Source organism: Gadus macrocephalus, chromosome 9 (assembly GCF_031168955.1).
Source record: "Gadus macrocephalus chromosome 9, ASM3116895v1".
NCBI lineage: Eukaryota > Metazoa > Chordata > Actinopteri > Gadiformes > Gadidae > Gadus > Gadus macrocephalus.
In genome coordinates, this window is record NC_082390.1 from 8,733,828 (window position 1) to 8,758,827 (window position 25,000).

Here is a 25,000-nt window from a genome sequence, read left to right on the forward strand (position 1 = left end):
TAGTTCAGCATGGTTTGGCGTGTCCATTGGTGTGAGTGTGTGTGTTTGGCTGCGATGTTGGATACACTCAGTGTATGAAGACAAGAATGGATGGGTGGTAACCAAATCTCTATCTATCTATCTATCTATCTATCTATCTATCTATCTATCTATCTATCTATCTATCTATCTATCTATCTATCTATCTATCTATCTATCTATCTATCTATCTATCTATCTATCTATCTATCTATCTATCTAAATGTATTGTGCTCCACAGATGGTGAAATATCTGACATTCACTTGTATTTGCACACACTACCTATTTGTCGTTGTGAAGCTGTACAGAAAATTACAAACAAATGCACTTCAATCCCACAAAGCCGTGCAATAACACACCAGCCAACCCCATATATCATCACATCACACCCCATACAGAGATGGATCGGCCCATTCTTCATCTCAAGGGGAAATGAAGGCTTCACAGCAGCTCAAATCAGAAAACACATGAGGCATAATTATAATAAAGCGAGGGGCATAGAATGATATCAACAATTGCATTCAAATATTAAAGCATGATGAATGGATTGAAGGTAGGGCTGGGCAATAATTCGATTACGATTATTAATCGCGATAAAACTCACGTCGATTACGACGATAAGCATTAGACATAAATGCTTGATATAAAAAAAAAATAAAAAATAAAAAGAAGTATATATATATATTTACATTATTTTCAATAGGTTACAAGGCAAGCTAACTTATATTGTTCTGTTGGAAGCAGATAAAACACGTGTGAAGTTAAATGTTTATATTTAAATGTGATTAAATGTTCCCTTATCATAAATATGGTTATAAACAAAAAAGTATGGTTTAACTAATGAACACTCTAGTTTCTTCAGGCTGCAGCAGTATCAAATCATATATCGTGATTAATATCGATATCGATCAATATCAAAAAAATTATCGTGATAATATTTTTTGCAATATCGCCCAGCACTAATTGAAGGCCTTTCTCCTAATCACAAGCGGCAAAGTTTTCTTCACTGGTTTACTCTGGAGTTTGTGATCTTCTGGGATTCATTTCTGTTGGCTTGTAAAAGGTCAGCCAGGCTTTGCTCGTCCCTGAGTGTCGGCCATGTCTTGTCAGCAAACCGTCCGTCCGTCTCCGCCAGAGTCCATCTCAGCCTGGCTCTGATAAGGTCATTACCACCACCAAGGGGTCAAGCATGATTGACAGCTGGGTGTCTGTCTCTTTCTGGCTGCCAGCTGCCTGCTGTCAAATCCCATCCAGTCCAATCAGACCTCACAGACAGAGCCCACAGTGGCACGCTGTCCCCTCATCACCTCACCTCATCCCATCGTCCTCTTCCCTCCTCCACTACCCTCGTCACCTAGTCACCTCCACTCCCCTCGTCCACTCCCCTCGTCACCTCCCCTTGTCCCCTCCTCCACTCCCCTTGTACCCTCCTCCGCTCCATTCCCCTCCTCGACTCCCCTCCTCCCCGCCAGCCCTCCTCCCCTCCCCTTGTCAGAGCTCCTCCCCCCCTCCTCCAGAGCGATGAGGTGCAGTATTAAGCCGTACTGAAGGCTGAATCCAGCCTGTTTATTATGAAGACGTCAGACCGCCACAGAGGGGCGTGCTCCCTGCCTCACAATCCATCACAGACCCCCCCCCCCCCCCCCCCTCCCCCCATGCTGGGCTCCCAGTACAGGCTGACGTGTTCATGTTCATTTTGATATCCAATCACTTTCATCTGTGGGTTCTGTGCACATGAGTGACCCTGGCAGCCTGGGTTTGGTTCGTCCTGTTTGATTGCTGCTGTTTGAAGGAACAATCAAATGTGTGCTTGTTCTCTATTTGAGGGTAGCCGACATTATGCAAGATTTGCGATTTAGAGCTAGATCTGGTGTTAGGAAAAAAAGAAAAAAACTCTACTCCGAACCCCTCCCTCTCCGAACCCCGCCCTCCCTTTAAAAACCAGAGTCAACTCCAGGTTTCTCTTCGCTGCTGCAGTCAGAGAGATTCCCTGTAGCCTTAAAGTTATCGCCTACCTGACAGAATGTGTTTGAGACCACTTTAAACCCAGAAATGTGTTTATTGTACCTTTAATATCTAACTCCAGCAGAGAGTTTATATATATACTGTATATATATATATATATATACTTACCGATTTACAACCTGCGTCTGCGTGTAATTGGTAATTGGATTCAGAATTCCGATCTTTTTTCCCGGTGAATAATGGGTCAGTCGTGTGTGATGTGGACGCAGAAGGCCCGGAGGGAGGGCTGTGTGTGAGTGGCCCCCGGGCGCGGTTCAGAGCGCATCGACCCAGGTGTGTGTCCCGGGCCTCCCAGCTGGTGTCAACACACGCTGTATTGGCCAATACCCAGAACAGTGTCTTGGGGCCTGATCGATAAAACTCATGCACGCACGCACACCTGCTGGGCGAAGGTATCATGTTCATAAACAAGGACTGGTAACGCTGTGTGCCCAGGGGGCCATCAGTCATGTATAACACACTCACACACGTTTCATTCTGTCTCTCTCTCTCTCTCTCTCTCTCTCTCTCTCTCTCTCACTCTCACTCTCCCTCAGCCCTCCCTCACCCTGTGTCGGTTGTCTCCCCCTTTGTATTCACCCCAGCCCCAATCCATCCTCCGGCCAGCGAGTCAAAGCCACCGCCTCCATCACTCTGCTATCGCCCCCCTCACCCGTCCCTTACCCTATTGTCCGCCGCGGCGCTGCTAACATGAAAAATGCAGGCAGGGACAGGGAAATAGTCACTCTCATTTCTGTGATTGTAGTGTTTTTCTCTAGTCGATGACCTCAACCACGCCTCTGTGGACAGAGTGCTGACCAAGGGCAGGTCAAAAGGTTCTCCTGCTGATGGGATGAGAAATTCATAAGGATAATACTAAATTATATACCTATAGCGCCTTCCTAGCCCGAGGCATTTTACAAGTGAGGTGGAGAAACAAAAACAAGAACAGATAACAAGACAGTAAATAATTGATTGGTTGTCCCATGGGTGTAATGTTTGGCCTTCACACTCTTTGAGAAGAGGGCATTTGACCCAGCGTTGCGATTTGCCGAAGGCAAGACTTCAACAAAGTGGGGGCAGCCAACCCACAGGCTCCGTCTTCCTAGCTGTAAAAATAGAAGGATATCAACTCGTATAGATACTCATATATGATACTCGTATTTGAGATGAACATTTGAGTCTCACATTGCGATGGGATTTTTTTTTTTAAAGCTAGGGTAAGCAGAGTGGAAAAAACATCCAGAGTAAGCAGGATTTCATAAGTATCCAACCAAAAAAAATCCAACCCCGCCCGTCAGGCCAATCTCCAAAGGCCACGCCCCCAAAACACAATCCTAGCTCGCTAGCTTTAGCATAGGTCTGCATACTAGCCTTCTGGAATGACAAAAGGGCATCTGAAATGAAATGCCTACCCTTGCTTTAAACATTGAAGGCATAATTTTAAAGTGCTGTGGTAGATGTGGAGCACGGCATTCAAACGAGCGAAAGACGACGGTGGTCCAAGCTACTTCCCTGAGACCTGTCATCCTTTATTTAGTGTTGTGCATTTTATGCAGTAATTTACTGTTAATGTTGCTGAAAGACGAAAGTAAAATACAGAGGAAAACAATTCCGTATTGATTGCACCAATAGGTCTTCTTGTCTGGCACTTACTCAATAAAGAGGCAGGGTAGCTGTAGTCTGCAATGAACAGATTAAAGACAAATTTGAGCACACACTTAATGTAGCATCGACCCGATTCATTTTTCATAATTTCATTTTCTGTGCTGAAACTGTTGCGATGGCAACTTCAGCGCGTTACCATGCACACTTACCCAGGGCTGATTCGGAGACGCAGCGACACCATGGCTCGGAATTTCTGTTCTGATCTGAGATCTCCTGTTCTGATCTGTGATCACCTGTTCTGATCTGTGATCTCCTGTTCCGATCTGGGATTTCCTGTTCTGATCTGTGATGTCCTGTTTTGACCTGTGGTCTGTTCTGATATGCGATCTCGTGTTCTGATCTGAGATCTCGTGTTCTGATCTGTGATCTCCCGTTCTGATCTGTGATGCCCTGTTTTGACCTGTGGTCTGTTCTGATCACCTGTGATCTGTGATCACCTGTTCTGATTTGTGATCTCCCGTTCTGGTCTGTGATCTTCCGTTCTGATCTGTGATCTTCCGTTCTTATCTGTGATGTCCTTTACTTATCTGTGATCTCACATTCTGATCTGTGATCTCCTGTTCAGATCTATGATCTCCTGTTCAGATCAGTGAACTCCTGTTCTGATCTGTGATCTCCTGTTCTGATCTGTGATCTCCTGTTCAGATCTGTGATCTCCTGTTCAGATCTGTGATCTCCTGTTCAGATCTGTGATCTCCCGTTCAGATCTGTGATCTCCTGTTCTGATCTGTGATCTCCTGTTCAGATCTATGATCTCCTGTTCAGATCAGTGAACTCCTGTTCTGATCTGTGATCTCCTGTTCTGATCTGTGATCTCCTGTTCAGATCTGTGATCTCCTGTTCAGATCTGTGATCTCCCGTTCAGATCTGTGATCTCCTGTTCTGATCTGTGATCTCCTGTTCTGATCTGTGATCTGTTCTGATCTGATATCTCCTGTTCTGATCTGAGATCTCCTGTTCTGATCTGTGATTTGTTCTGAGAGGGGTTAAGTGGGGTTCGAAAGGACCAGAACCTGGAGGAAAGTCTGCAGTCGGGTCGTGACAGTTGTGTGAAGCTTTCTACTAAACTGTGACATCAAATATAAATATCTGGTCCCCCACTGGGTTTCCCCTCGGACACACAGTGTGACGGTTGTCCCCAGTTTGAACCAGAAGTTAATATATAATTTATAACACTTATTTTTCTCTCTAATTTTTTCCTTCTTTCGTTACACATTGTACAGTGATTTTCCCTTCCCCATGAAAAACAGGTTATCAAGGCATTAGGAGTACGGATGCGCTGAATAAGTTGTGGGGGTTTGGACGTGTCTCCTGCCGCACTCGATAGACGTACCTCTTTTAGTTTGAGGAAGATTCAGAGACCTGTAGGCTAGTGTTTTTCCTCGTCCCTACGCATGCTTCTCCACTGCATGTGATTCAGTGTATCGACTGTCTATCCCCGATCCGTAGGCCAAGTTCACGGCTCGGACTTAAGCGAATACTGATAAATGTGGACAACCCACTGTCTCGTTAAACGTAGAAGGTCCGATGTGAGTTGGCTGAATGCCCGACACATAATCCAACAAGGCATAGTCGTTTGTCTTGTGAATTGACAAACTGGTTTTATGAGGGCATGGATTGGTCTGTTAGTTGTTTTTCCGGCATGTCTTCGTGTAAGTGTTCGAAGAGTAGCGGGCGGACACAAGGCTGAAGGCCTCTGAGGATAAACCATCTCAAGTGCAATGTCTGTCCTGCACCCCGTCTGAACATAACGGTGCTGTGGTGCTAAGATGGAGGTCTCGAGGTCAGCGTAAGGAAATTAAGGGAGATGTGGACACAATCAAAACTCAATTGTTCAGAGTAGACTCTGCATAGCCTTCCCCCCTACCCCCCCCCCCCCCCACACACACACACACACACACACACACCCCTCTTACGCACTTGTTGTGTGTTCTACGTCCTTGTACTTAATAATAGTACTTAGCATTGTTTAGCGTCTTATCTTAGCTGTCTTTGTTGTATACAGGGAATGGGTTCACCTAACAACTCTAAGTGCTTGGCCCTTGATTCTATGAACATCCTGCCGACAGAGATATATTGTTGATTCTCTTTCTTCTGACAAATGTACTTATTCTAAGTTGCTTTGGATAAAAGCATCTGCTAAATGCCCTTAATGTAAATGTGAAATGTATGTCCATGTTATACGACACAGACACAGTGTAGACTTTAACACGGTATGGCTGTATTACAACAATTCATATAGTGTTTTCAATACAAAGGGGAACATTTTAAACAGTATCCCACACCACATACCTCCCTCACTATGGGAATTAATAAATATTTTTTTACTTTTTGTTGTAATTCAAAAGGTTATCCAATGCAACATTGATATGTGGACACCGCGTAGAATAGTGGTTCTCGATTTTTTTTTTTACGTACCAAGACATGTCTTCAGTCAAGTACCCCTTTGAAGTGAAATTGATTTGCTCATATTGAAAAGATTTAACAATACACTACAGCCAGTATTCAGAATCATGGTGGTTCACAGGCAACATTAAAACATTGAAAAATACCTATTTTCAGATGTGTTCCTCGTATCGACTTCATCCTTCACAGAACCCCCAGGGGTACACATGCCGACCCGAGATCCACTTCCTTAGACCATCCAATCATTTGCTGTTTGTCACCTGCTCCTCCTCGTCCTCTCCCTCCCTTCGTCTGAGCGCGGCAGAGCCGTCCTGCTCTGAGGACATGTGAGTGATCGGTGTCACGTTTCCACGCGCTCACGTCGCCTGTTTGTGAAGATTATCTCCATCAAGCTGAGCCCTTTAGATTGTTCTTTTTGAGCATGCACTTAATAGTCCTGCGTTGTTCACTCTCACTCTGTCTCTTGCTCACACACACAGCTCTCCCTGGCGCGTCTTTGTCTTGTTTTTTCCCTTTATTTTTCTGTGTTGTCTCTCTTCGTGCCTGCATCGCTCCATCAATGCACCATTCTCCGTCTCTGCTCCCACTCTCCTTCCCCCTGCCTCCTCCCCCTCCTCTCCCTGCTTTTCTGTAGTCTAAATCTGTCCACCCAGAGCTGTTTGAGGCATGGTTGTAGCGACCGTTATTGAAGCCCTGCTGAGAAGCTATAGCGTTTTGTTATATCTCATCTTGTAGAATATCCCCCTTGAGAGAGGCTATCTTGCTAGTGCTTCCAATGTTTTTTCCATCCAGTGTCGGGAGCGCGCCTGCCTAAACTGTTAGTGACCCGGGGAAAGAAATTCAAAGGCCAAACAAGTGTGGAATGGAAAGTGCCTTTGTCTAACCTCAGGTAAATGTCACGTTCTAAGTAAAGCAATGAGTGGAGGCACCGATCTGGAACAATCCATATTACCTTCAGAGGAGAGAGGAGACCTAAGAGCTGTCAACGTCGGTTTAAGGACCGTAGCGGTCTGGGGATTAACCATCATAAAAACTCTCGCGGCTTTACTCAAACCTCCGGAACTAATATAATTAGTGAGGATGACTTTGTTTTACCGGTTCTGCGTTTAGCGTGGTTGCGCCGTCAGCACGTGTGTAAACATGAGCAATATCGCTTCCCTGATTTTGAATCGATTCTTTCCAAGGTTTTATGAACAAATAAAAACTATGGATTGGCATGAGGGCAATTTACACACTCTCCTCTTACTTTATTTGTCTCATGGCGTTAAAGGATCTTAGGCAGAACAGGCACAAAGTCGTTCTTGACTAATTATATCTGGACCGGATGTCTTAGTGATGCCTGGTGCTACGGCTACGATCGTTGAATCGGCAATCCCTTTTTTATCGAAAATGTGTCCTTTGTGTTTGGTGATTGTTTCCAGATTTGGAAAGTCAGACTTTAAAACTTTGATTCAGAGTCTGATGGCAGAAGAGCTCGAATCTGGGCGAATGGGTGTTTTTTTTTGTTTTTGCTTCATATGTCGCTTTACATCCCAGCTTGAAGCGGTGATCTGTGAGCGCTTCATCGTCAAACACAAACTTGTCCACCAGTAGAAATATGAAGAAATATGAAGAAGTGTTTAAAGGTTTCAGATCAACACTGTGCAGACAGGCCACTGTAGGAGTCCCCTTCTCAAAGCTTGGTCTACAATGCGCAAATATGTTGAATTTCGGTCACAGGGATCAAGGCAACCTTCTGTGTTTGGTTTCCCAAAGGCTCAGTGCCGTCTCCCCCCAGACGTTATTCTGTAACACAGTAGGACTGCTGGTTCAGTTCTGCTATAACACAGTAGGACTGCTATTGTAGATCATAGGTTCTGCTATAACATAGTAGGACTGCTGGATCAGTTATGCTTTAACATAGTAGGACTGATGGATCCCAGATTATTCCTAACAAACAACAATGAATGATGAATGGACATGGGAACACATATGAAGGATCGGAGCAGGGTACAGATCTAGTCATTTTGTTCTTGCTTCCTTCACTATGCTTGTTGTTATGTGTTAAATGCTGTAGCTCTCAGGTGAAAAGAGATGGTTCCTCTTCTCTGCTCTCGTTCACTTTAAAACTGCAGGTCACACGGGATTTAGAAAGATAATTGATTTACGGGTGCTGTCTGGGCCACACACGCACGCAGGTGCAAACACGCACGCACACACACACGCACACACACAGGTCAAGCCTTGCAGCAGAGGATTGCGATTCTGTCGTTTTCTCTCCCCTCATCTCTCTATCTTCTTTTGGCTCTGCCGGGGCCGTGTTTGCGCTTGACAAGGGAAATTAATTACTCTCATCGGTATTCGCGGGCACGTCCCTCGTCGCTCTCCTCGGGCTGGGATCAGTAAGGTCCCCGATTGGGCTGCTCGGTGAACAATGGCCGACAGGAAGTTGACGTTCACGGGAGGAGTCGGGATGGCCCGTGGTGGATGGAAGGGTGTACGGAGGGACGGCTGGACGGATGGTCGGACGGGCGGATAATGAATGGAAAAAAAGGAGGACGGACGGGTGGATGGAGGGATTGATCGTGAATGAATGAAGGAATGGAGAGTGAAATGATGTGGAATGACAGATTGAGGGATGGATGAATAAACTGGTATTTTGATAGATAATTGGGTCGCTGGGGGGGAAATTATGCGATCATGTGGACATTGTGACAGGTAATCAATCAGCCCTATACACGCACGGACATAAACAGTTTGTTTCAGACATGTCCGCCAGTGGAGGAGCTCAGACTTCTTCTCTCTCTCTCTCTCTCTCTCTCCCTGATGCCTCCAGGAGCCGCGCTCTGAATCTAAATCACTCAGTCAGTCAGACCGGCGATCGTCAACAAGGCAAAATGAGACAAACGATAAGATTGAGATTATTAATTAGAACGGTGGAATCATTGCTCTTGCTTGTTATTTCCCGGCCGGCCCCAATGGAATCTTTTATTCATAATATTGTCTCAGCCGAGGGGTGTACATCTTAAAACGATGAGCACATTACTAATGACCACAGAATCAAAAGCCATTTTATCAATGAGACCGATATTCCTAATATTATAATCTGAATTAATGGGGGAAAATGAGAGTGGTATCACACTTGTGGAAATGGATGATGTTCCTTGTGTATCCGTTTTGTTGAAAATGAGACAACTGATGCAATCAGGGAATACCAGGTTATTGTGGCATTACTAATTACATTGACATTTTCAGCAAGGGCTTGGTCGATGACAGCTAGATTGGAAGATTAAAAAGATTTGATGATGGATGACGCTCAAAAGCATAAATCATGTGCGGATATGTGGATAAGTGGAAACCCAGCTTGAATTTATTATTATTTCACATTCTGTAATATTATGTTCATATTATGCATTCTGATTATATAAGCTCTGATTACTTGCACGGTTAAACCTTGTGATACTTAATGTTGTTTATTACTTAACTAAATACTACTCTAAGAAACTAACTAAATACTACTAACTCAACACTTTAACTCATTAACAAAAGAACAGTAAGAGCTTTATTAAATTTAATCTAATGTGAAACGTTTGCTATTGCATCATTAGGGCGAACATTATAAAAAGAGTTGAAGCTGTTTCCAAAGAAGGACATGAATCATACAATAATTATGAATGGTATTTTATGATATTGTTTTATATACTCCTACTTCTATCTGTGTGTTGTGGCTGTGTGTATTTTGGAGACCATTTTCTTTGTCCACAGTAACCTTGAGTTTATTTCCCGAGCCTTTACTTGTGCATCACATAGCGATAGTCTGCAATACACTCCTTGACCAACAGGGTGGTTTGTGTGCCATGATGTTGGCCATCTTGAAATTGAATCAACACTGGGGCGATTCTTTCGAGTTACTGACCTAATGTGGTCAGATTTTATTATGTTACTGTATATTTCTTAAGGGTCGTTGAGCAAGGCTATCTTTGTCTATCTTTAACTGTTAAGTTGTAAATGTTATCTAGAAGATTTACAGTTCAGCCTTCATCATACAAGAGTCCTTGTAGGATGCATTTAGGCCTAAAGAAATGGGCTGGATAGAGGTTTACTCCCTAAAGCTGGTCATAACATACAGTCAAAACAAGCTTCCACCAGCTACCGGAATCCTCCGGAATTCCCTCGGTGTGTGCTAGAATTAAAGATGGCCGCCAACTGAATAATGCAAATGAAGCCTGGAGTACCGAGGTTTGATGGGGCGTTTCAAATCTGTCATCGCTCCTCACCAACCAATGGGAATCAATAGGAAGTGATATATTAAAGTCCCAAAGGTGCATGAGATGATGAATTCTGTCATCTCCGTCACAAGATTTATGGAGGATGACTGCACGACGGCGACTGGTGGAGCCAAGACACAGACACACACACTTAGACACACACACACATTTGGACACACAGTCACTACTGTTAGATATTAACATTGTGGGGGCTTTTCTGAAACAGAATCCAGAAGGAAATGAACTGGTAGCTGATCACAAATACAATTATTTTTTAATCCTCCTAACCCGCACTAAGATAAATTGCGTAGAGATTGTGTAGAGAGTTGCATGTCTGCAACACAATTGGTCCCAGGTCATCAATATAATATAACTTATTTATAATAATGATTAGAATAGAATCAATATTCCTATCATCGTTCATGCTAGAATGTTATGCACGTCTAAGGATAAGCAGGTCCAGACAGACGGACATGTTGCAGGACAGATTCCTAGACTTCAGTAGGACCTCAGAAGGTTTGTGTTCTTGGACACAGCTAGACTATAGCTTGCTTTGCCTTTGAACCTCGAACAATCCCTTGAATGTACTGAACTATTTTTAGAGCTATGATTTTCACATCCTTGGTACATTTTGTTCCTTTTATTTGTGTTTATGCTTGTATATATGCTGGGGAATGTGTGTGTGTGTGTGTGTGTGTGCTTGTGTGTATGTTTTTGTATATGCTGGGGTATCTGTTTGTGTTTTTGGGTGTCTGTCTGTGCCTGTGTTTGTGTGTATATGTTTGTGTGTGTGTGTGTATATATGTGTGTGTGTGTGGGGGGGGGGGGGGGCGGGGGGCGGAGTGGTCCCATGTCAACCCCTCTCCGGGTCTTACTCCTCATCCGTTGGTTAAAAAGTCACCCATGTTTTAGCGTCTGTCAGCTCTCTCTCTTTCTTCTCCCTCTCTTTTCATTTTCTTTTTTCACCCTGACTGCATCCCAACCGTCCTTTTTTTAACCTGTCTACATTGTCTCTGCGGAAGAGAGCTACTCTCTCTCTGTCTGTCCTTCTCTCTGTCTCTCACGTGCTCGCTCACACTCATTGTGCACAACACTCTCTCTCTCTCTCTCACTCACGCTCTCTTTCTCCCTCCGTCTCTCTCTGTCTCACCCTCGCTCAAATATTCTTTCTGTCTCTTTCTCTCTCATTTTCTCTCCAACTCTCCATCTCTTTCTGTCTCTCCCTCACTCACACTCTCTCCGCCACAGAGTCTCTCGCTCACACTCTCTCTCTCCATCCGTCCCTCTCTCTCCCTCTTTCAGTCTTTCTTTATATTTATCCACACACTGTGTATCACACTCTCTTTCCCGTCCTCTGAGAGAGCTAAATAATGTGCTTATAGTCAGGTGCTCTGACTGTGTTTGCTTTGAGTTAGGCAGCTTCCTATCTCTGTGATCTAGAAGTCTTCAGTGCCCTATCATATGGCCTCAAACTATAACAGACAACCAAAAATCTCTCTCGCTCTCGTTCTCTCTCTGTCTGTGTCTGTTTTTCACTCTCTCATTCTCATGTTCTTTCTCTCTCTCTCTTTATTTCTCTCTCTCTCTCTCTCTCTCTCTCTCTCTCTCTCTCTCTCTCTCTCTCTCTCTCTCTCTCTCTCTCTCTCTCTCTCTCTCTCTCTCTCTCTCTCTCTCTCTCTCTCTCTCTCTCTCTCTCTCACAGAAGGTCGGGACATTAAACCATTTGACACTTTTATTCCAAGCAGCTTATAAAACCTTGCAATGCCTTCATCTCTCGGCAGGGGGTCCCAGGTGGGCCTTGATCCCCTATTGTCAGCCTAGTCAATGCCTTCATTTCCATTCTCCACAAATTCAAGCACACAGGACCAGCTCGATCTAGAACGGCTTCCCAGGGGTGAAGCCCAGATTAGGGGGAGACTATGGGTCTGCCTGGGGTCCCTGTTGGTAGAGGGAGAGAAGCGGGATGGAGGAAAGTAAAAGTGTTAAAAGAGGCTGCATTAAAGGGAAGTGGTTAAGAGGATGGTCTTAACACTAAAGCCTTCTGGCAAACACACTCATTTACCATGTTCTTAAGGGGTGTCTGTGTTGTGTGTACCTGTGTACGTGTGTGTGTGCAAGCCTGTGTCTGAGATGGATGGATACATTTTTGTACCTTCAAGTCCTAGGAATTGGTGTCCCTTCCTCTACATCGCGGTTCCTTTTTTCTCTGCAATAATGGTGTTACTGGACTGGCGCTGACTCCCATGCCTTCTCCTCTTTCATAGGAGGAGGAGCTGCTGTCACGAGGCGTTGCTGACGGCAGAGACTACAACCACATCCGGAAGTACCTCAGCCAACACCAGCAGAAGCTACCCTGGAGTCCCGAGGTAGGACTGCTACCACCCCTCCTCCTCCTTCCCTCCTTCCCTTCCCTCTCTTCCTCTCTCCTCTTCTCCTCCTCTCCTCTCTGATCATCAGTTTCTCGAGACCAGATCGAAACAGATTTAACCCCCTTTTTAGCAATTTAGCATATAGCATAATTTTATGCTATTGTAACACTATATTCCCTTGTTTGAACACAACCACCACGAAACATCACGTTGCTCCTCTCCCTCCTCGTGTCCCTCCCCTCCTCCTCATCCCTCTCTCCCGTTCACCCTTCCTCCCCCCTGACCCTCCTGCAAACCAGGATAGGCTGTCTCACCTTCCCTACACATCCATCAGTAATTAACCTTTCCGGGGATAGAAAATGCCGTCGCTCACACGTCTTAATCTCAGGCTCGTTGTGCCCAGCTACTACCCAGCCCTCTCACTAACTGAGAGTCAGAAACGCTGCTTTCGTGGCTCAGAACACTAGTCGGACCATTAAGTTAATGTTCTGGGGACTTGGGGATTCAGTTGTTCTGGTACAAGGTCAATGAGATTGGGCCTCCTATGTGTGAAACATGTGCCGTATGGATCTGTGCTTCATTTTGATTCAGCAGCCATTTAGGAGCGTGTGTTTAAAGCTAATAATGACCTTCTGAGCCAACGCTGTCCATCGTTTTAATTAGTTGAGCTGTACCTCTGTGGTCGATGCACGTGCTGCAGAAGAGGTGATTATATCGTGGCCTGATTAGAAAAGCATGTGTGCTCACGCATGCGCGCGCGCGCACACACACACACACACACACACACAAACACACACACACACACACACACACACACACACACACACACACACACACACACACACACACACACACACACACACACATAAAATCTATGATGACGACATGGAAAGTAGCTTTGGATTTGTAACCTGCCCAGGAGAGTTTTTCATGTGTTTGTGTGTGTAAGCCAGGACCGAGCCTGGCTTAGATGAACATAAGAAACATATTAAGCATGGTATCATAGGAGATTAATGCTAATTACTTTACTTGTGGATACCTGACCGGATCTAGTAATAAGGGTTATCTAGTAATTGATCTCTGAGGGTTTATATTCTACAAAACAGTAATTCACCTGCAGACAGAGAGGCAGGCAGACAGACATACAGACTGGCAGAATTGAAGACATACAGACTGGCAGACAGACAGTTAGATAGTAAGATAGGCAGACAGACAGATCGGCAGTGAGACAGACAGGCAGGCAGACAGACAGATAGGCAGACAGACAGCCAAATGAAATTAAATGAAGTCAGACGGGCAGACAGATGAAGACATACAGACGGGGGAGACCGATAGACGGACAGATAGACAGGCAATCTTGGCCGCCTGTGAAGGTCAATAATGGTAACTTAATTAATTTGAAAGAAAACAGTCAATCAATCAATCAATGCCACTGGTGCGAATGCGACGGGAGTGAACGACCGGTGAGCTGCTTGTGTTCTGAGGACAGCAGCTCAGAGACTCTGTTACCTACCTGTTCCTGTAGTATCACTTACAGGAGTATAGGATGTCACGGACGTGTGTGTGTGTGTGTGTGTGTGTGTGTGTGTGTGTGTGTGTGTGTGTGTGTGTGTGTGTGTGTGTGTGTGTGTGTGTGTGTGTGTGTGTGTGTGTGTGTGTGTGTGTGTGTGTGTGCCTCTCTCTAAAATTCCAATTCAAAGGGCTTTATTGGGTTGAACGTGACATTGCCAAGCTCGAAGAGACAAATAAAACTGTTTCTTTACGATGACCTATTTAAACAAGAACTCAAATATTATAGAAAGGTGTTGTAATTTGGGATGCCTAAAAACTCTTGGTCTCTCTCTCTCTCTCTCTCTCTCTCTTTCTCTCTGTCTCTCTGTCTCTCTCTCTCTCTCTCTCTCTCTCTCTCTCTCTCTCTCTCTCTCTCTCTCTCTCTCTCTCTCTCTCTCTCTCTCTCTCTCTCTCTCTCTCTCTCTCTCTTGCTCCAGTTTTCTCCAGTAATTTTTATTTTCAGTAGCAGGCAATGAAGTTCCATTATTTATACTATTTCAGGGTCTTCCTTGAGTGCGACAAAACACACAGAGCTGAAGGACAAATCACTGGTCCGAAGCTGTCATGAGCTTCTAGTTTAGATTTCTTTTTGTGTCGTGTTTCAGTTGAACGCGAGTGTGTTCTCGTCACAACACAACCGTTACTTCGCACTGGCATATTCTACTGTCTTCTGCAGTCTTCCTGACACCACAAGTATCTCAGACCTCTATGGCATCAATAGCTGTGGGATACATAGCTGGAAGGTAGATAACAGTCTTTCATTCATCGTCTTTAGATTTCATTACAATTCATTTTTCTTTTCTTCTTTCAAACGTTTTTAACATTGCTATACGGTATATAAAAGAAGGTCATTGCATTCATATAGACTTAAATCGTTTTAAATTTCTCTTTTCTTCTTTTTAACCTTTCAAAAATAGCTACACGGTACATATTAGAAGGTCATTACATTCATATAGATTTTAACTGTTTTTAATTTGATTTGATATAGATTTAATTTCACCTCGACTCCGGAACTGCTTTGTGACGACCACTCGATATAGATATATCTTTACGTGATGCGCTGCATAGCGTACGATATATATATTATATTACATTTTATATAGAGATATATATCTATACCATCCAAGGGTCTGTGGTGTACGCTTTGCTACGAGTTTGCTGCACGTCGGCTTTGATGGGGGGGCTCATGGCGGGGCTGGCCGCGCCCGTCGTGGCTTTGGCGAGAACATGGCGCCTGCCTCCCCCATTCCCTAGGGGGGAGGGCTAGTGTCAGGTGGTGAGGCTTCTCATCAGGGCCAACCGCCATTTGTCAACGCCAGCCTGCCATCGGGAGCACAGAATGCTGCGGCAGATTTCTGGAACGGGAGATTGAGTCTCTCCCAGGTCGAGCCAGAGAGAGTATAGGGGGAGAGGGGGGAGGGAGAGAAGGAGAGAGAGAGAGAGAGAGAGAGGGAGAGTGGGAGAGAGAGGAGGGGAGAAAGGGGGGGGGGGGGGGGGGGGGAGAGAGAGCGGGAGCGGGGGAGAGGGAAGAGGGATGAAGGAAGAAAAAAACCTTTGAGTGATGTTTGCTCGGGTGGATGGCACATCCAGATGGATTGTGGGTGAGAGGAGATATTGGAGGAGAGAGGAGACGGAGATATGCTAAGACAGGCTCAGATACTTGTGTTGGTGTGTAGAGAGTAAACACTGTGGTCTGCGGGAGGTGCTTTGGAGTTTTAGTGGCTTACTTTTGTGTGGGAGTGTGCATGCCTGTGTGTGTGTGTGTATGTGTGTGTGTGTGACACACACACACACACACACACACACTGTGTATGTGAGCTCATGTGTGTAAGCATGCATGCCTGCGTCTTAAGCGCACATGGTAGCGTCCCTGTTTTGTTTGGATATGCAGAGACCATGTGGCATCCTAGGGCTATATATAGGACGGTCTTCAGGGGAATCAATGCTGTCTTAATGGGGAAGGAAAAGGCCAAGTAAAGGCCAAGTACAGAGAGGGAGAGACAGATATACAGAGGGAGAGATAAGAGAGAGAGAGAGAGAGAGAGAGAGAGAGAGAGAGAGAGAGAGAGAGAGAGAGAGAGAGAGAGAGAGAGAGAGAGAGAGAGAGAGAGAGAGAGAGAGAGAGAGAGAGAGAGAGAGAGAGTTAATCATGGGGAGGGAAAGAGAGAGAGAGGGAGATGGAGAGAGATAAAGAGCTATAAAGAGAGAGAAAGAGCCGTATTTCTACTTGTTTTATTGAGTCATTTATGCTCCTGTTTTGCTTGTGTCATGGGGAGAGAGGAGATAAAGAGATAGGTTTAGACTGGATAGTCTAAACCTGGATAGATAGAGAGAGACAGAGAGAGACAGAGTCATGGGGAGGGAAAGGGAGAGAGCTAGATAGATAGAGAGAGATGGAGAGAGAGAGAGAGAGAGAGAGAGAGAGAGAGAGAGAGAGAGAGAGAGAGAGAGAGAGAGAGAGAGAGAGTTAATCATGGGGAGGGAAAGAGAGAGAGAGAGAGGGAGATGGAGAGAGATAAAGAGCTATAAAGAGAGAGAAAGAGCCGTATTTCTACTTCTTTTATTGAGTCATTTATGCTCCTGTTTTGCTTTGGAAATATTAAGGAATGCCTTTTTCATGCCAATAAAGCCCTTAAATTAAAGATTTAAGAGAGCGAGAGAGAGAGCGAGAGAGAGCGAGAGAGAGCGAGAGAGAGCGAGAGAGAGAGCGAGAGAGAGAGAGAGAGAGAGAGAGAGAGAGAGAGAGAGAGAGAGAGAGAGAGAGAGAGAGAGAGAGCGCTGGAGAAGAAGGCTCAAACAGAGGGAGACGTATAGAGGCAAGCTGAGAGGGGAGAGGGATAAAAGAGATAGAGAGCTATAGAGAGACAGTCAAAGACAGAGTTAGAGGGAGAGACAGAGACAGACAGAGAGACAGGGTAAGAGAATGAATTATTGCGGGTGACAGATAGATTAGAGACAGATGAAACAAATCTGTAAACATTGACCTAAACTCCCAAAGGTGATTTATTGACATTAGCTGTACACATTGACAGCCCCACGACCCCCCCCCGGTAGCTTTTCAGGGGGTGTGTGGAGGTCTGGTCGCTATTGGCTGTTGCCACGCTCATTGGATGAACATCAGCGTCAAAACAGCGGTGTTTAAGCCATCAAACCTGTTATTATGATGACATTAAGCAATAGCAATAGTGGTGCCGTGTGCAACACTATTAACTTATCTCAAACAAATACGCAACAAGAGAAACGTGATTGTTTTTATCCGCCCCGTGGCCAGACATCAAACCAGGGGGACGCACAGATATAATCAAATTAACATTGAAAACGAGAAGGTTTCTCTTCCTTATTCCCTCCCTCCCCTCTCTCTGCGTCCCTGTGTGGGAGAGGAGAATCGCCTATCACCAACACGGCCAGGGCTTAAAAGAGCCGTATAGACACTGCCAGCGCCTGGCCAACTCAGGCCTCACAGCCAGCCTGGCTGGCTGCACGGGAGCTTTTTTAATTGGAGATGTTTTAGCTTTATTTCTCTTGTGGCGAGCTGCGGGGGGGACGGACGGACGGACGGACGGACGGACCTGAGGTAAGTAGACTTTACCTAAAGTAAGGTCTACTTTCCGAAGCCGTAGGAAACCTATTAAAAGCTCCACCACTCTAAGTCTTGTATACACAAGCTTCCAGCATGGGCAAGTCTCCAGGGACACTCCTCACAGCTCCCCTGAGGACCGAGGACCAGCTTATCCACTCTGGTGAGGCCCTCGGCCTCTCCACACCTCAACCTGGTGCCCGCTGCATTGATGCATACACAACACAACACAGCAGAGCGAAGCAGGAGGACACATGGGGCAGGTGCGCGCACACACACACACACACACACACACACACACACACACACACACACACACACACACACACACACACACACACACACACACATAAGCACACACACTTGCACAGACATGCACACATGCACATGCAAGAGCACGCGCACACATGTACGCACACACGTACGCACACAAACACACATACAGGAACACACACACACACACACACACACACAGAGCAGATGTGTGGGCGAGGTGTACAGAATGAGCGGTTCCAGGGTTCTGACCCGGCAGGTCGTTGGGAGAATGGTAACTTCCCGATGGGTTATTCATGAGGCCGCCTCACTACTGAGGCAAGCCCTCCATGAAAGAAGAGGCTGAGGGGAGGACAGGGCCGAAGGGGTGGGGGTGAAGGGGGTGTTTGAGGTGTTGTTGAGGGAGGTGGGGTTGGAGGTGTTGGCGGTGTGTGTTTAGGTTTGATTGTGTGTGTGTATTTGTTGGAGTGTGTGTGTGCGCTTCTGTGTGTGTGGTGGTTGTGGTGATGGTGTTGGGGATGAAGGTTGTGGGCCTGGTGGGGGTGAAACTAGTGGGGGTGGAGGTGGTGATCAAGGTGGAGATGAGACTGGTGATGGTGGTGATAGAGGTGTGAGTGTGTGTGAGTGTGTTTATGTATGTCTCTTGTTTGTGTGTGTGTGTGTGTGTGTGTGTGTGTGTGTGTGTGTGTGTGTGTGTGTGTGTGTGTGTGTGTGTGTGTGTGTGTGTGTGTGTGTGTGTGTGTGTGTGTGTGTGTGTGTGTGTTTGCATGTGTGTGCATTGGTGTGTGTGAGTGTGTGAGTGTGCATTAGTGTGTGTGTGTGTGTCTTATATTATGGGTCACTGAGATGAATGTTGTTCTGTGTTTTTTCTCCGTCTCCCCAATGATCGGGACGTCAGGCTACAGAACTAAGAAGCGAACACACAGTTTGTCTGTGATGACTAACGATACTTTTAGGTTACCCAAATAGTGTGTACGTGTGTCCCTGTTGCATCTGTCTGTGTTTTTCTATGTGTGTGTGTGTGTGTGTGTGTGTTTGTGTTTGTGCGAGTGTGTGCGTGTGTGTGTGTGTGTGTGTGTGTGTGTGTGTGTGTGTGTGTGTGTGTGTGTGTGTGTCTGTGTGTGTGTCTGTGTCTGTGTGTGTGTGATTGCGTGTGTCTGTTTGTTTCTGTGCGAGTGAGTGTGTGTGTGTGTATGTGTGTGTCTGTGTTTGTCTGAGAGTGTGTGTGTGTGTGTGTGTACTGTCTATGTATGTCTATGTGTGTCTCTAGTGTGTGTGTGTGTGCGTGTGCATGAGCGTGCGGCCCCTGGTTGCGTCCCCCCCTAAGTGTTCCTCAGGGTGGCGTCGGTCTGACAGTCTGTCCTTGCCATGTCTTCCCAGCCTCCCTCCATGCGTCATTATCCTGTAGACTTAGCGCCCACCTTCGTCCTCCTCATCCTCCCTCTCTCACGCACCCTCCTCCACCGTCACAGCCAACAAACATGGAGGACTAACTCAATTGTTCTCTGGAGCCCGAGGAGAATTATGGGATGCATTTCATGCGTCTTCCCGTCTGGATCAATAAAGCGCTGTCTTAGAATTCTGCTAGTGTGTCAATTTGTGTGTTATATAATCTCCCCCTCCCCTGAGTCTTTATATTATCATATCTAAAACTCCAACACTCTTTATTATGATATCTTTTAATAACTTGGTGTATATATTTTTTATTCATATTTATTTTCAATCTTTTTGTTAAATTATTTATTAATATATTGCACATGTTGCTTTATGCTCACCAATTCACTTTTCTTGTGTGACCAAATATACTTTGACAATGTGAAAGAACGTGAAAGAGGAAATAATTGGGATGCTGATACAGGTGTGTGTGTGTGTGTGTGTGTGTGTGTGTGTGTGTGTGTGTGTAAGTTTGAGTGGATGTGTGACTGTGTTTGTGTGTGTGAGTGTGTTTGAGGGGATGCTGTGTCCTTGGAGCCAAGTATAATGCTGTGCTGTCTCTCTCTGTGTATGTGTGTAATGCTGTTCTGTCTCTCTCTGTGTATGTGTGTAATGCTGTGCGTTCTCTCTCTGTGTATGTGTGTAATGCTGTTCTGTCTCTCTCTGTGTATGTGTGTAATGCTGTTCTGTCTCTCTCTGTGTATGTGTGTAATGCTGTGTTGTCTCTCTCTGTGTATGTGTGTACTGCTGTTCTGTCTCTCTCTGTGTATGTGTGTAATGCTGTGTTGTCTCTCTCTGTGTATGTGTGTACTGCTGTTCTGTCTCTCTCTGTGTATGTGTGTAATGCTGTGCGTTCTCTCTCTGTGTATGTGTGTAATGCTGTGCGTTCTCTCTCTGTGTATGTGTGTAATGCTGTGCGTTCTCTCTCTGTGTATGTGTGTAATGCTGTGCGTTCTCTCTCTGTGTATGTGTGTAATGCTGTTCTGTCTCTCTCTGTGTATGTGTGTAATGCTGTTCTGTCTCTCTCTGTGTATGTGTGTACTGCTGTGTTGTCTCTCTCTGTGTATGTGTGTAATGCTGTGCGTTCTCTCTCTGTGTATGTGTGTAATGCTGTGTTGTCTCTCTCTCCCTCAGTATAAAGGCCTGGTCAACCTGCATGTGTTTGAAGACTGGTGCGGCTCCTCTATAGCCCAGCTCAGGAAGAACTTGCACTTTCCTCTCTACCCACACGTAAGTCTCCTCTCGCACACACCTCAAAGTCCTTATCTCCAAGATCTCCTTGTAAATCAATGTCTGTTAAGTCCCTATCTAGCGCTGACTGAGGGAACACAATGGTGCCAGCCCTTGCATTGACAGTATTATAAACGTTACGATCTGTGTATCGGGGCTGACGATGCCAGTTTATCAACTGCTGCCGGACTGACATCACACAGACGCAAAAAAGTTTGGACCTCTTGGAAGTGATGAGAAGTGTGACTTAAAACACAATAACCACCTTGTCGCCATACGTGAGAGATCATAAGAGATCACAGCTTCACGCCACATGTCCATGACAAGCTCCAAAAGAGCTCAGCGCTGGCGATGCGATGTGTTTCTTACCAGACGAATGCCCCATTGGGGCCCACCAATCACATTTCAATCTGATATTGTGTCAAAAAAATTGCATACAAAGTACAGTTTTTGGACAAATACTTCATAAATATATCACTTTACTGCCAGACATATTAACTAAATGAGAAAACAATGGAGAAAAACAAATGGGATAGGATTGGATCCAGGTTGTATCCAACGCCCACCTTAGCCTAGCACCTACACAGGAGGTTTCCAACGCCTAGCCTAGTTCCTAAACAGGGAAACTCTACACCTAGCCAAGTGTTTATACCTTAAGAGCTCAAGAGACAGAGCTGTGAAATATCAATCTATTTTCCTTTGCCTCATTTCTGCTCTATTCGAGGGGGGTCCCTTCTCTTATCTTCCACTTTCACAATGAATAGATAGTTTGGTGGACTGGAGATCGATTAAATAATAACCAATCATTATTCCTGCGAACAGAATAGCCTTGGAAATGATGACAAAACCCAGTGTTTCTGCATTTAATACTTGCACTGTTTAATATGGCTCCAGCCATTCAGTTAAATCGCTGCTTTAAGCCTGCTATCAGACATCCCATAATATTATATGTGCTGGTGCTTCTCAGACTGTATCCTATGTGTTAATCTTTTGGATATTTCAACAATAGTACAGTATCTCCCCCCTCCTTTTTGAATAAATATATACATATATTTATATTAACACATAAAGATATGTGTGTTAAAGATAAATATATATATATATATATATATAACACACAATAAACACTATTAAACAGAACTGATGAGTTCTGCTGTTGACAACATTTGTTCCTACTGTTTTCTCCTCCAGACACGAACCACGGTGAAGAAGCTAGCCGTGGCTCCAAAATGGAAGAACTATGGGCTAAGGATCTTCGGGTTCCTGCACCCTTACAGAGACGGTAACCCCCCCCCCCCCACAACACCACCCTGAACGAGCGCTGAGACCCACAGCTAGGGGCATTCGGTCAGGGGGAACAGCGCCGCCGACTCCTTCTAATCTCCCAGGGTTCCTGAAAGCCGTTTGCAACGTCGGAGGCGGAGCTTACATTCACATTTACATTTAGGGCATTTAGCGGACGCTTTTATCCGAAGCGACATTTTTCAGAAGAAAGAGAAACAACAATATATCGCTGTCGGTACAGTAAGATATAATTTATAATCGCTAGGTTAACCCATTCCCGCATGCAACAAAGATAGCAAGGATGAGACACTACACAATACACAAAGTGCTATTTTTAAGTGCAATGCCGTACCACACACAATAAATGCGTATCTTAAGTGCCAGGATGTACAACATGCAATAAGTGATTATTTACGTTAAGTGCCAGGACGTGTGTGTGTGTGTGTGGGGGGGAGGTGCTCTGAGTCTTTTGCTTCTCATCTGCGTACAAGCGCCGGAGACTCTGCCCCGATTCTCCGGCGGTGGCCGGCCCCGGTTACCATGGTAACGGCGGCCCTGCGACGTGCACGAGAGATTGCTTGCGAGAGCGGTTCGCGTGTTGTTCCTCCTCGAGGAAGTCAACTACAAAGCGTTGTTTACCCCTCGCTTCCTCTCACGCGGCCCCCAGGGGACCGGTGGCTCCTCTTCAAGCCCACAGCCCACAAAAACACAATGCCTCTGATGTCAACCAAGGGTTATGTCACCCGCACACACACACACACACACACACTCAGACCCACACACACACACACACGGGCATGTCGTCGCTGAGTCACACACACAAACACGCACACAAACGCTCGGTTACACACACACCCACACGCAAATACAACGTTGCTCAGTCGCACATCCACACGTTGTCGCTCACACACACAAACACACATGCGCACACACACACATACACACACACACACACACACATTCACACACACACACACACACACACACACACACACACACACACACATTCACACACACACACACACACACACACACATACACACACACACACACACACACACACACACACACACACACACACACACACACACACACACACACACACACACACACACACACACACTGTCTCACTCTTTGATCCTGTCCCTCTCCACAGGAGATTTCCAGTTCTCCGTCTCGTCCGACGACAACTCCGAGTTCTGGCTGAGCTCCGACGACAGCCCGCTCAACGCCCGGCTGCTGGTCTACGTGGGAAGGGTGAGCTCTCCTAGGTCCTCATCCTGCTCCGGCGCCACACCGCGCACACAACACCCACACATACACAAAGCCCTGCCCTCTGCGACACACAACGTCTGCCAGATTTGGACAATGTCATACAGCTAAACAAACTCAAATCATGGCACCATTGCTGGATGTTGAATATATAGATAAAACTACAGTCTGACAGGATTAGCATTGCAGTGATTTGAGACGAGGAGATTAGTGTGGGAACACGCAGTCCCTGTTTATTGGATGCTGCTGTGTAAGCCCTTTGGTACACCGACCGAGGCAACGCTCGCACCGCCATCAGGAGAGCCCGACCTTGTTTGTCTTCAGAAAACACCCATCCAAAACTTTGCCCGCCCCCCTACCCACCACCGGTGCATCCACCCAGGCCCAGCGACCCGATAAGCTGTTCTGCAAGCTGAAACCCTACCTGTAGGTCTCTGTGAGACCGTATTGGAGATGTTCCGATACCGATGCTGAACTTGAGTATCGGCCGATACCGAGTATATACCGACACAGCATCTAGCATCGTAACTACTAATAGCACTTGTTCTCTCAGGAGAGGAGGGGAGCATCAGGCAGGAGCAGGACAGGAAAGCATGGTGACTTTTGTTCTCTTTTATTGTAGCTTTATTTAAGCTTTGTTTCGATGGATTTTAGCTTCTCTACACCGGCTTTTATGATTAGGTTGTATTAAGGTATTGTAGTAACCTTGCCAACCAAGTTTATCTTCTGAAAGTTTTCCTACTTTTCACTGCTTGTTATTGTGTCTTTAAAGCTGTAGGTTGAGTGGCTTGGTTTATAGAAGATTTTGTGTGTGTGTGCGTGCATTTGTTCGTGCATTTATGTTTGTGTGTGTGTCATTGTGTGTTTTTGTGTGATTAGTCTGTTTGTCACCATCACTCGCATATCTCTTGTAGGTATTTGTCCTTGTATGTTTATATATCTATCACTCTATCTATCTCTATATCTCTATATCTATTTGTCTCTATCTATCCATCTCCATCCATTCATCCATCCATCTATGGATAGATCTATAGAAAGCGATTTGTCTGTGTTTTTACGTAATTAAAGCCGTAGTTTTAGTGTTTTTTTCAGAGTAGGTCTTATGTATTTAAAACCGTAGCTTTATCGGGCTCAATGACACGTTGAATCTTGTGAAACCCCTGATGATGACGACGTTCAAAAAAGTACATTCGACTTGACGGTGAAGTATGCAAAAGAGTACAAGCTGGGTAGTCGTGTCAACCTCACGGAGCTGTGCCAAGGGCGAAGACTTTGTGCGGAGCCCGGTCGCGTGGCAGACAACAGACCCATCAGCATGCCGGAGGGCTGGCAGACGTCTCCGCCACGTTGCTATTAATTAGCGGCCCCTGAATATTGATGTGACATTTAAAATGAACGGCGACCGAGAAATATAATCGGGATAATGGCTCAGTGTGGCGTGTGTGTGTGTGTTTGTGTGTGCATGTGCTAGTGCGTGTGAGGTAGTGTTTTCATGCATGCGTGTGTTTCTGTGTGTGTGTGTGTGTGTGTGTGTGTGTGTCTGTGGGTGTGTGTTTGTGCATGTGTGCGTGTTCACAGGGTGCGGTGATGTGTGTATGTTCGTTGTGTGTGTATGCATGTGTGCGTCCGTGATTGTGTGTCAAACAAGTCTCCTCCTTGCTCCTCT

General features: G+C 45.6%; 1 protein-coding gene across 1 annotated transcript in view; it reads left to right on the plus strand.

Annotated features, from left to right (window-relative positions):
* b4galnt4a (beta-1,4-N-acetyl-galactosaminyl transferase 4a) overlaps positions 1–25,000 on the plus strand; it is a 94,893-nt gene that overhangs the window by 61,697 nt on the left and 8,196 nt on the right. Inside the window, exons 3-6 of the mRNA XM_060061703.1 lie at positions 12,609–12,710; positions 20,683–20,778; positions 21,970–22,060; positions 23,219–23,319. Of these exons, the coding sequence (XP_059917686.1) occupies positions 12,609–12,710; positions 20,683–20,778; positions 21,970–22,060; positions 23,219–23,319 (390 nt within the window). The remainder of the gene's footprint in view (positions 1–12,608; positions 12,711–20,682; positions 20,779–21,969; positions 22,061–23,218; positions 23,320–25,000) is intronic.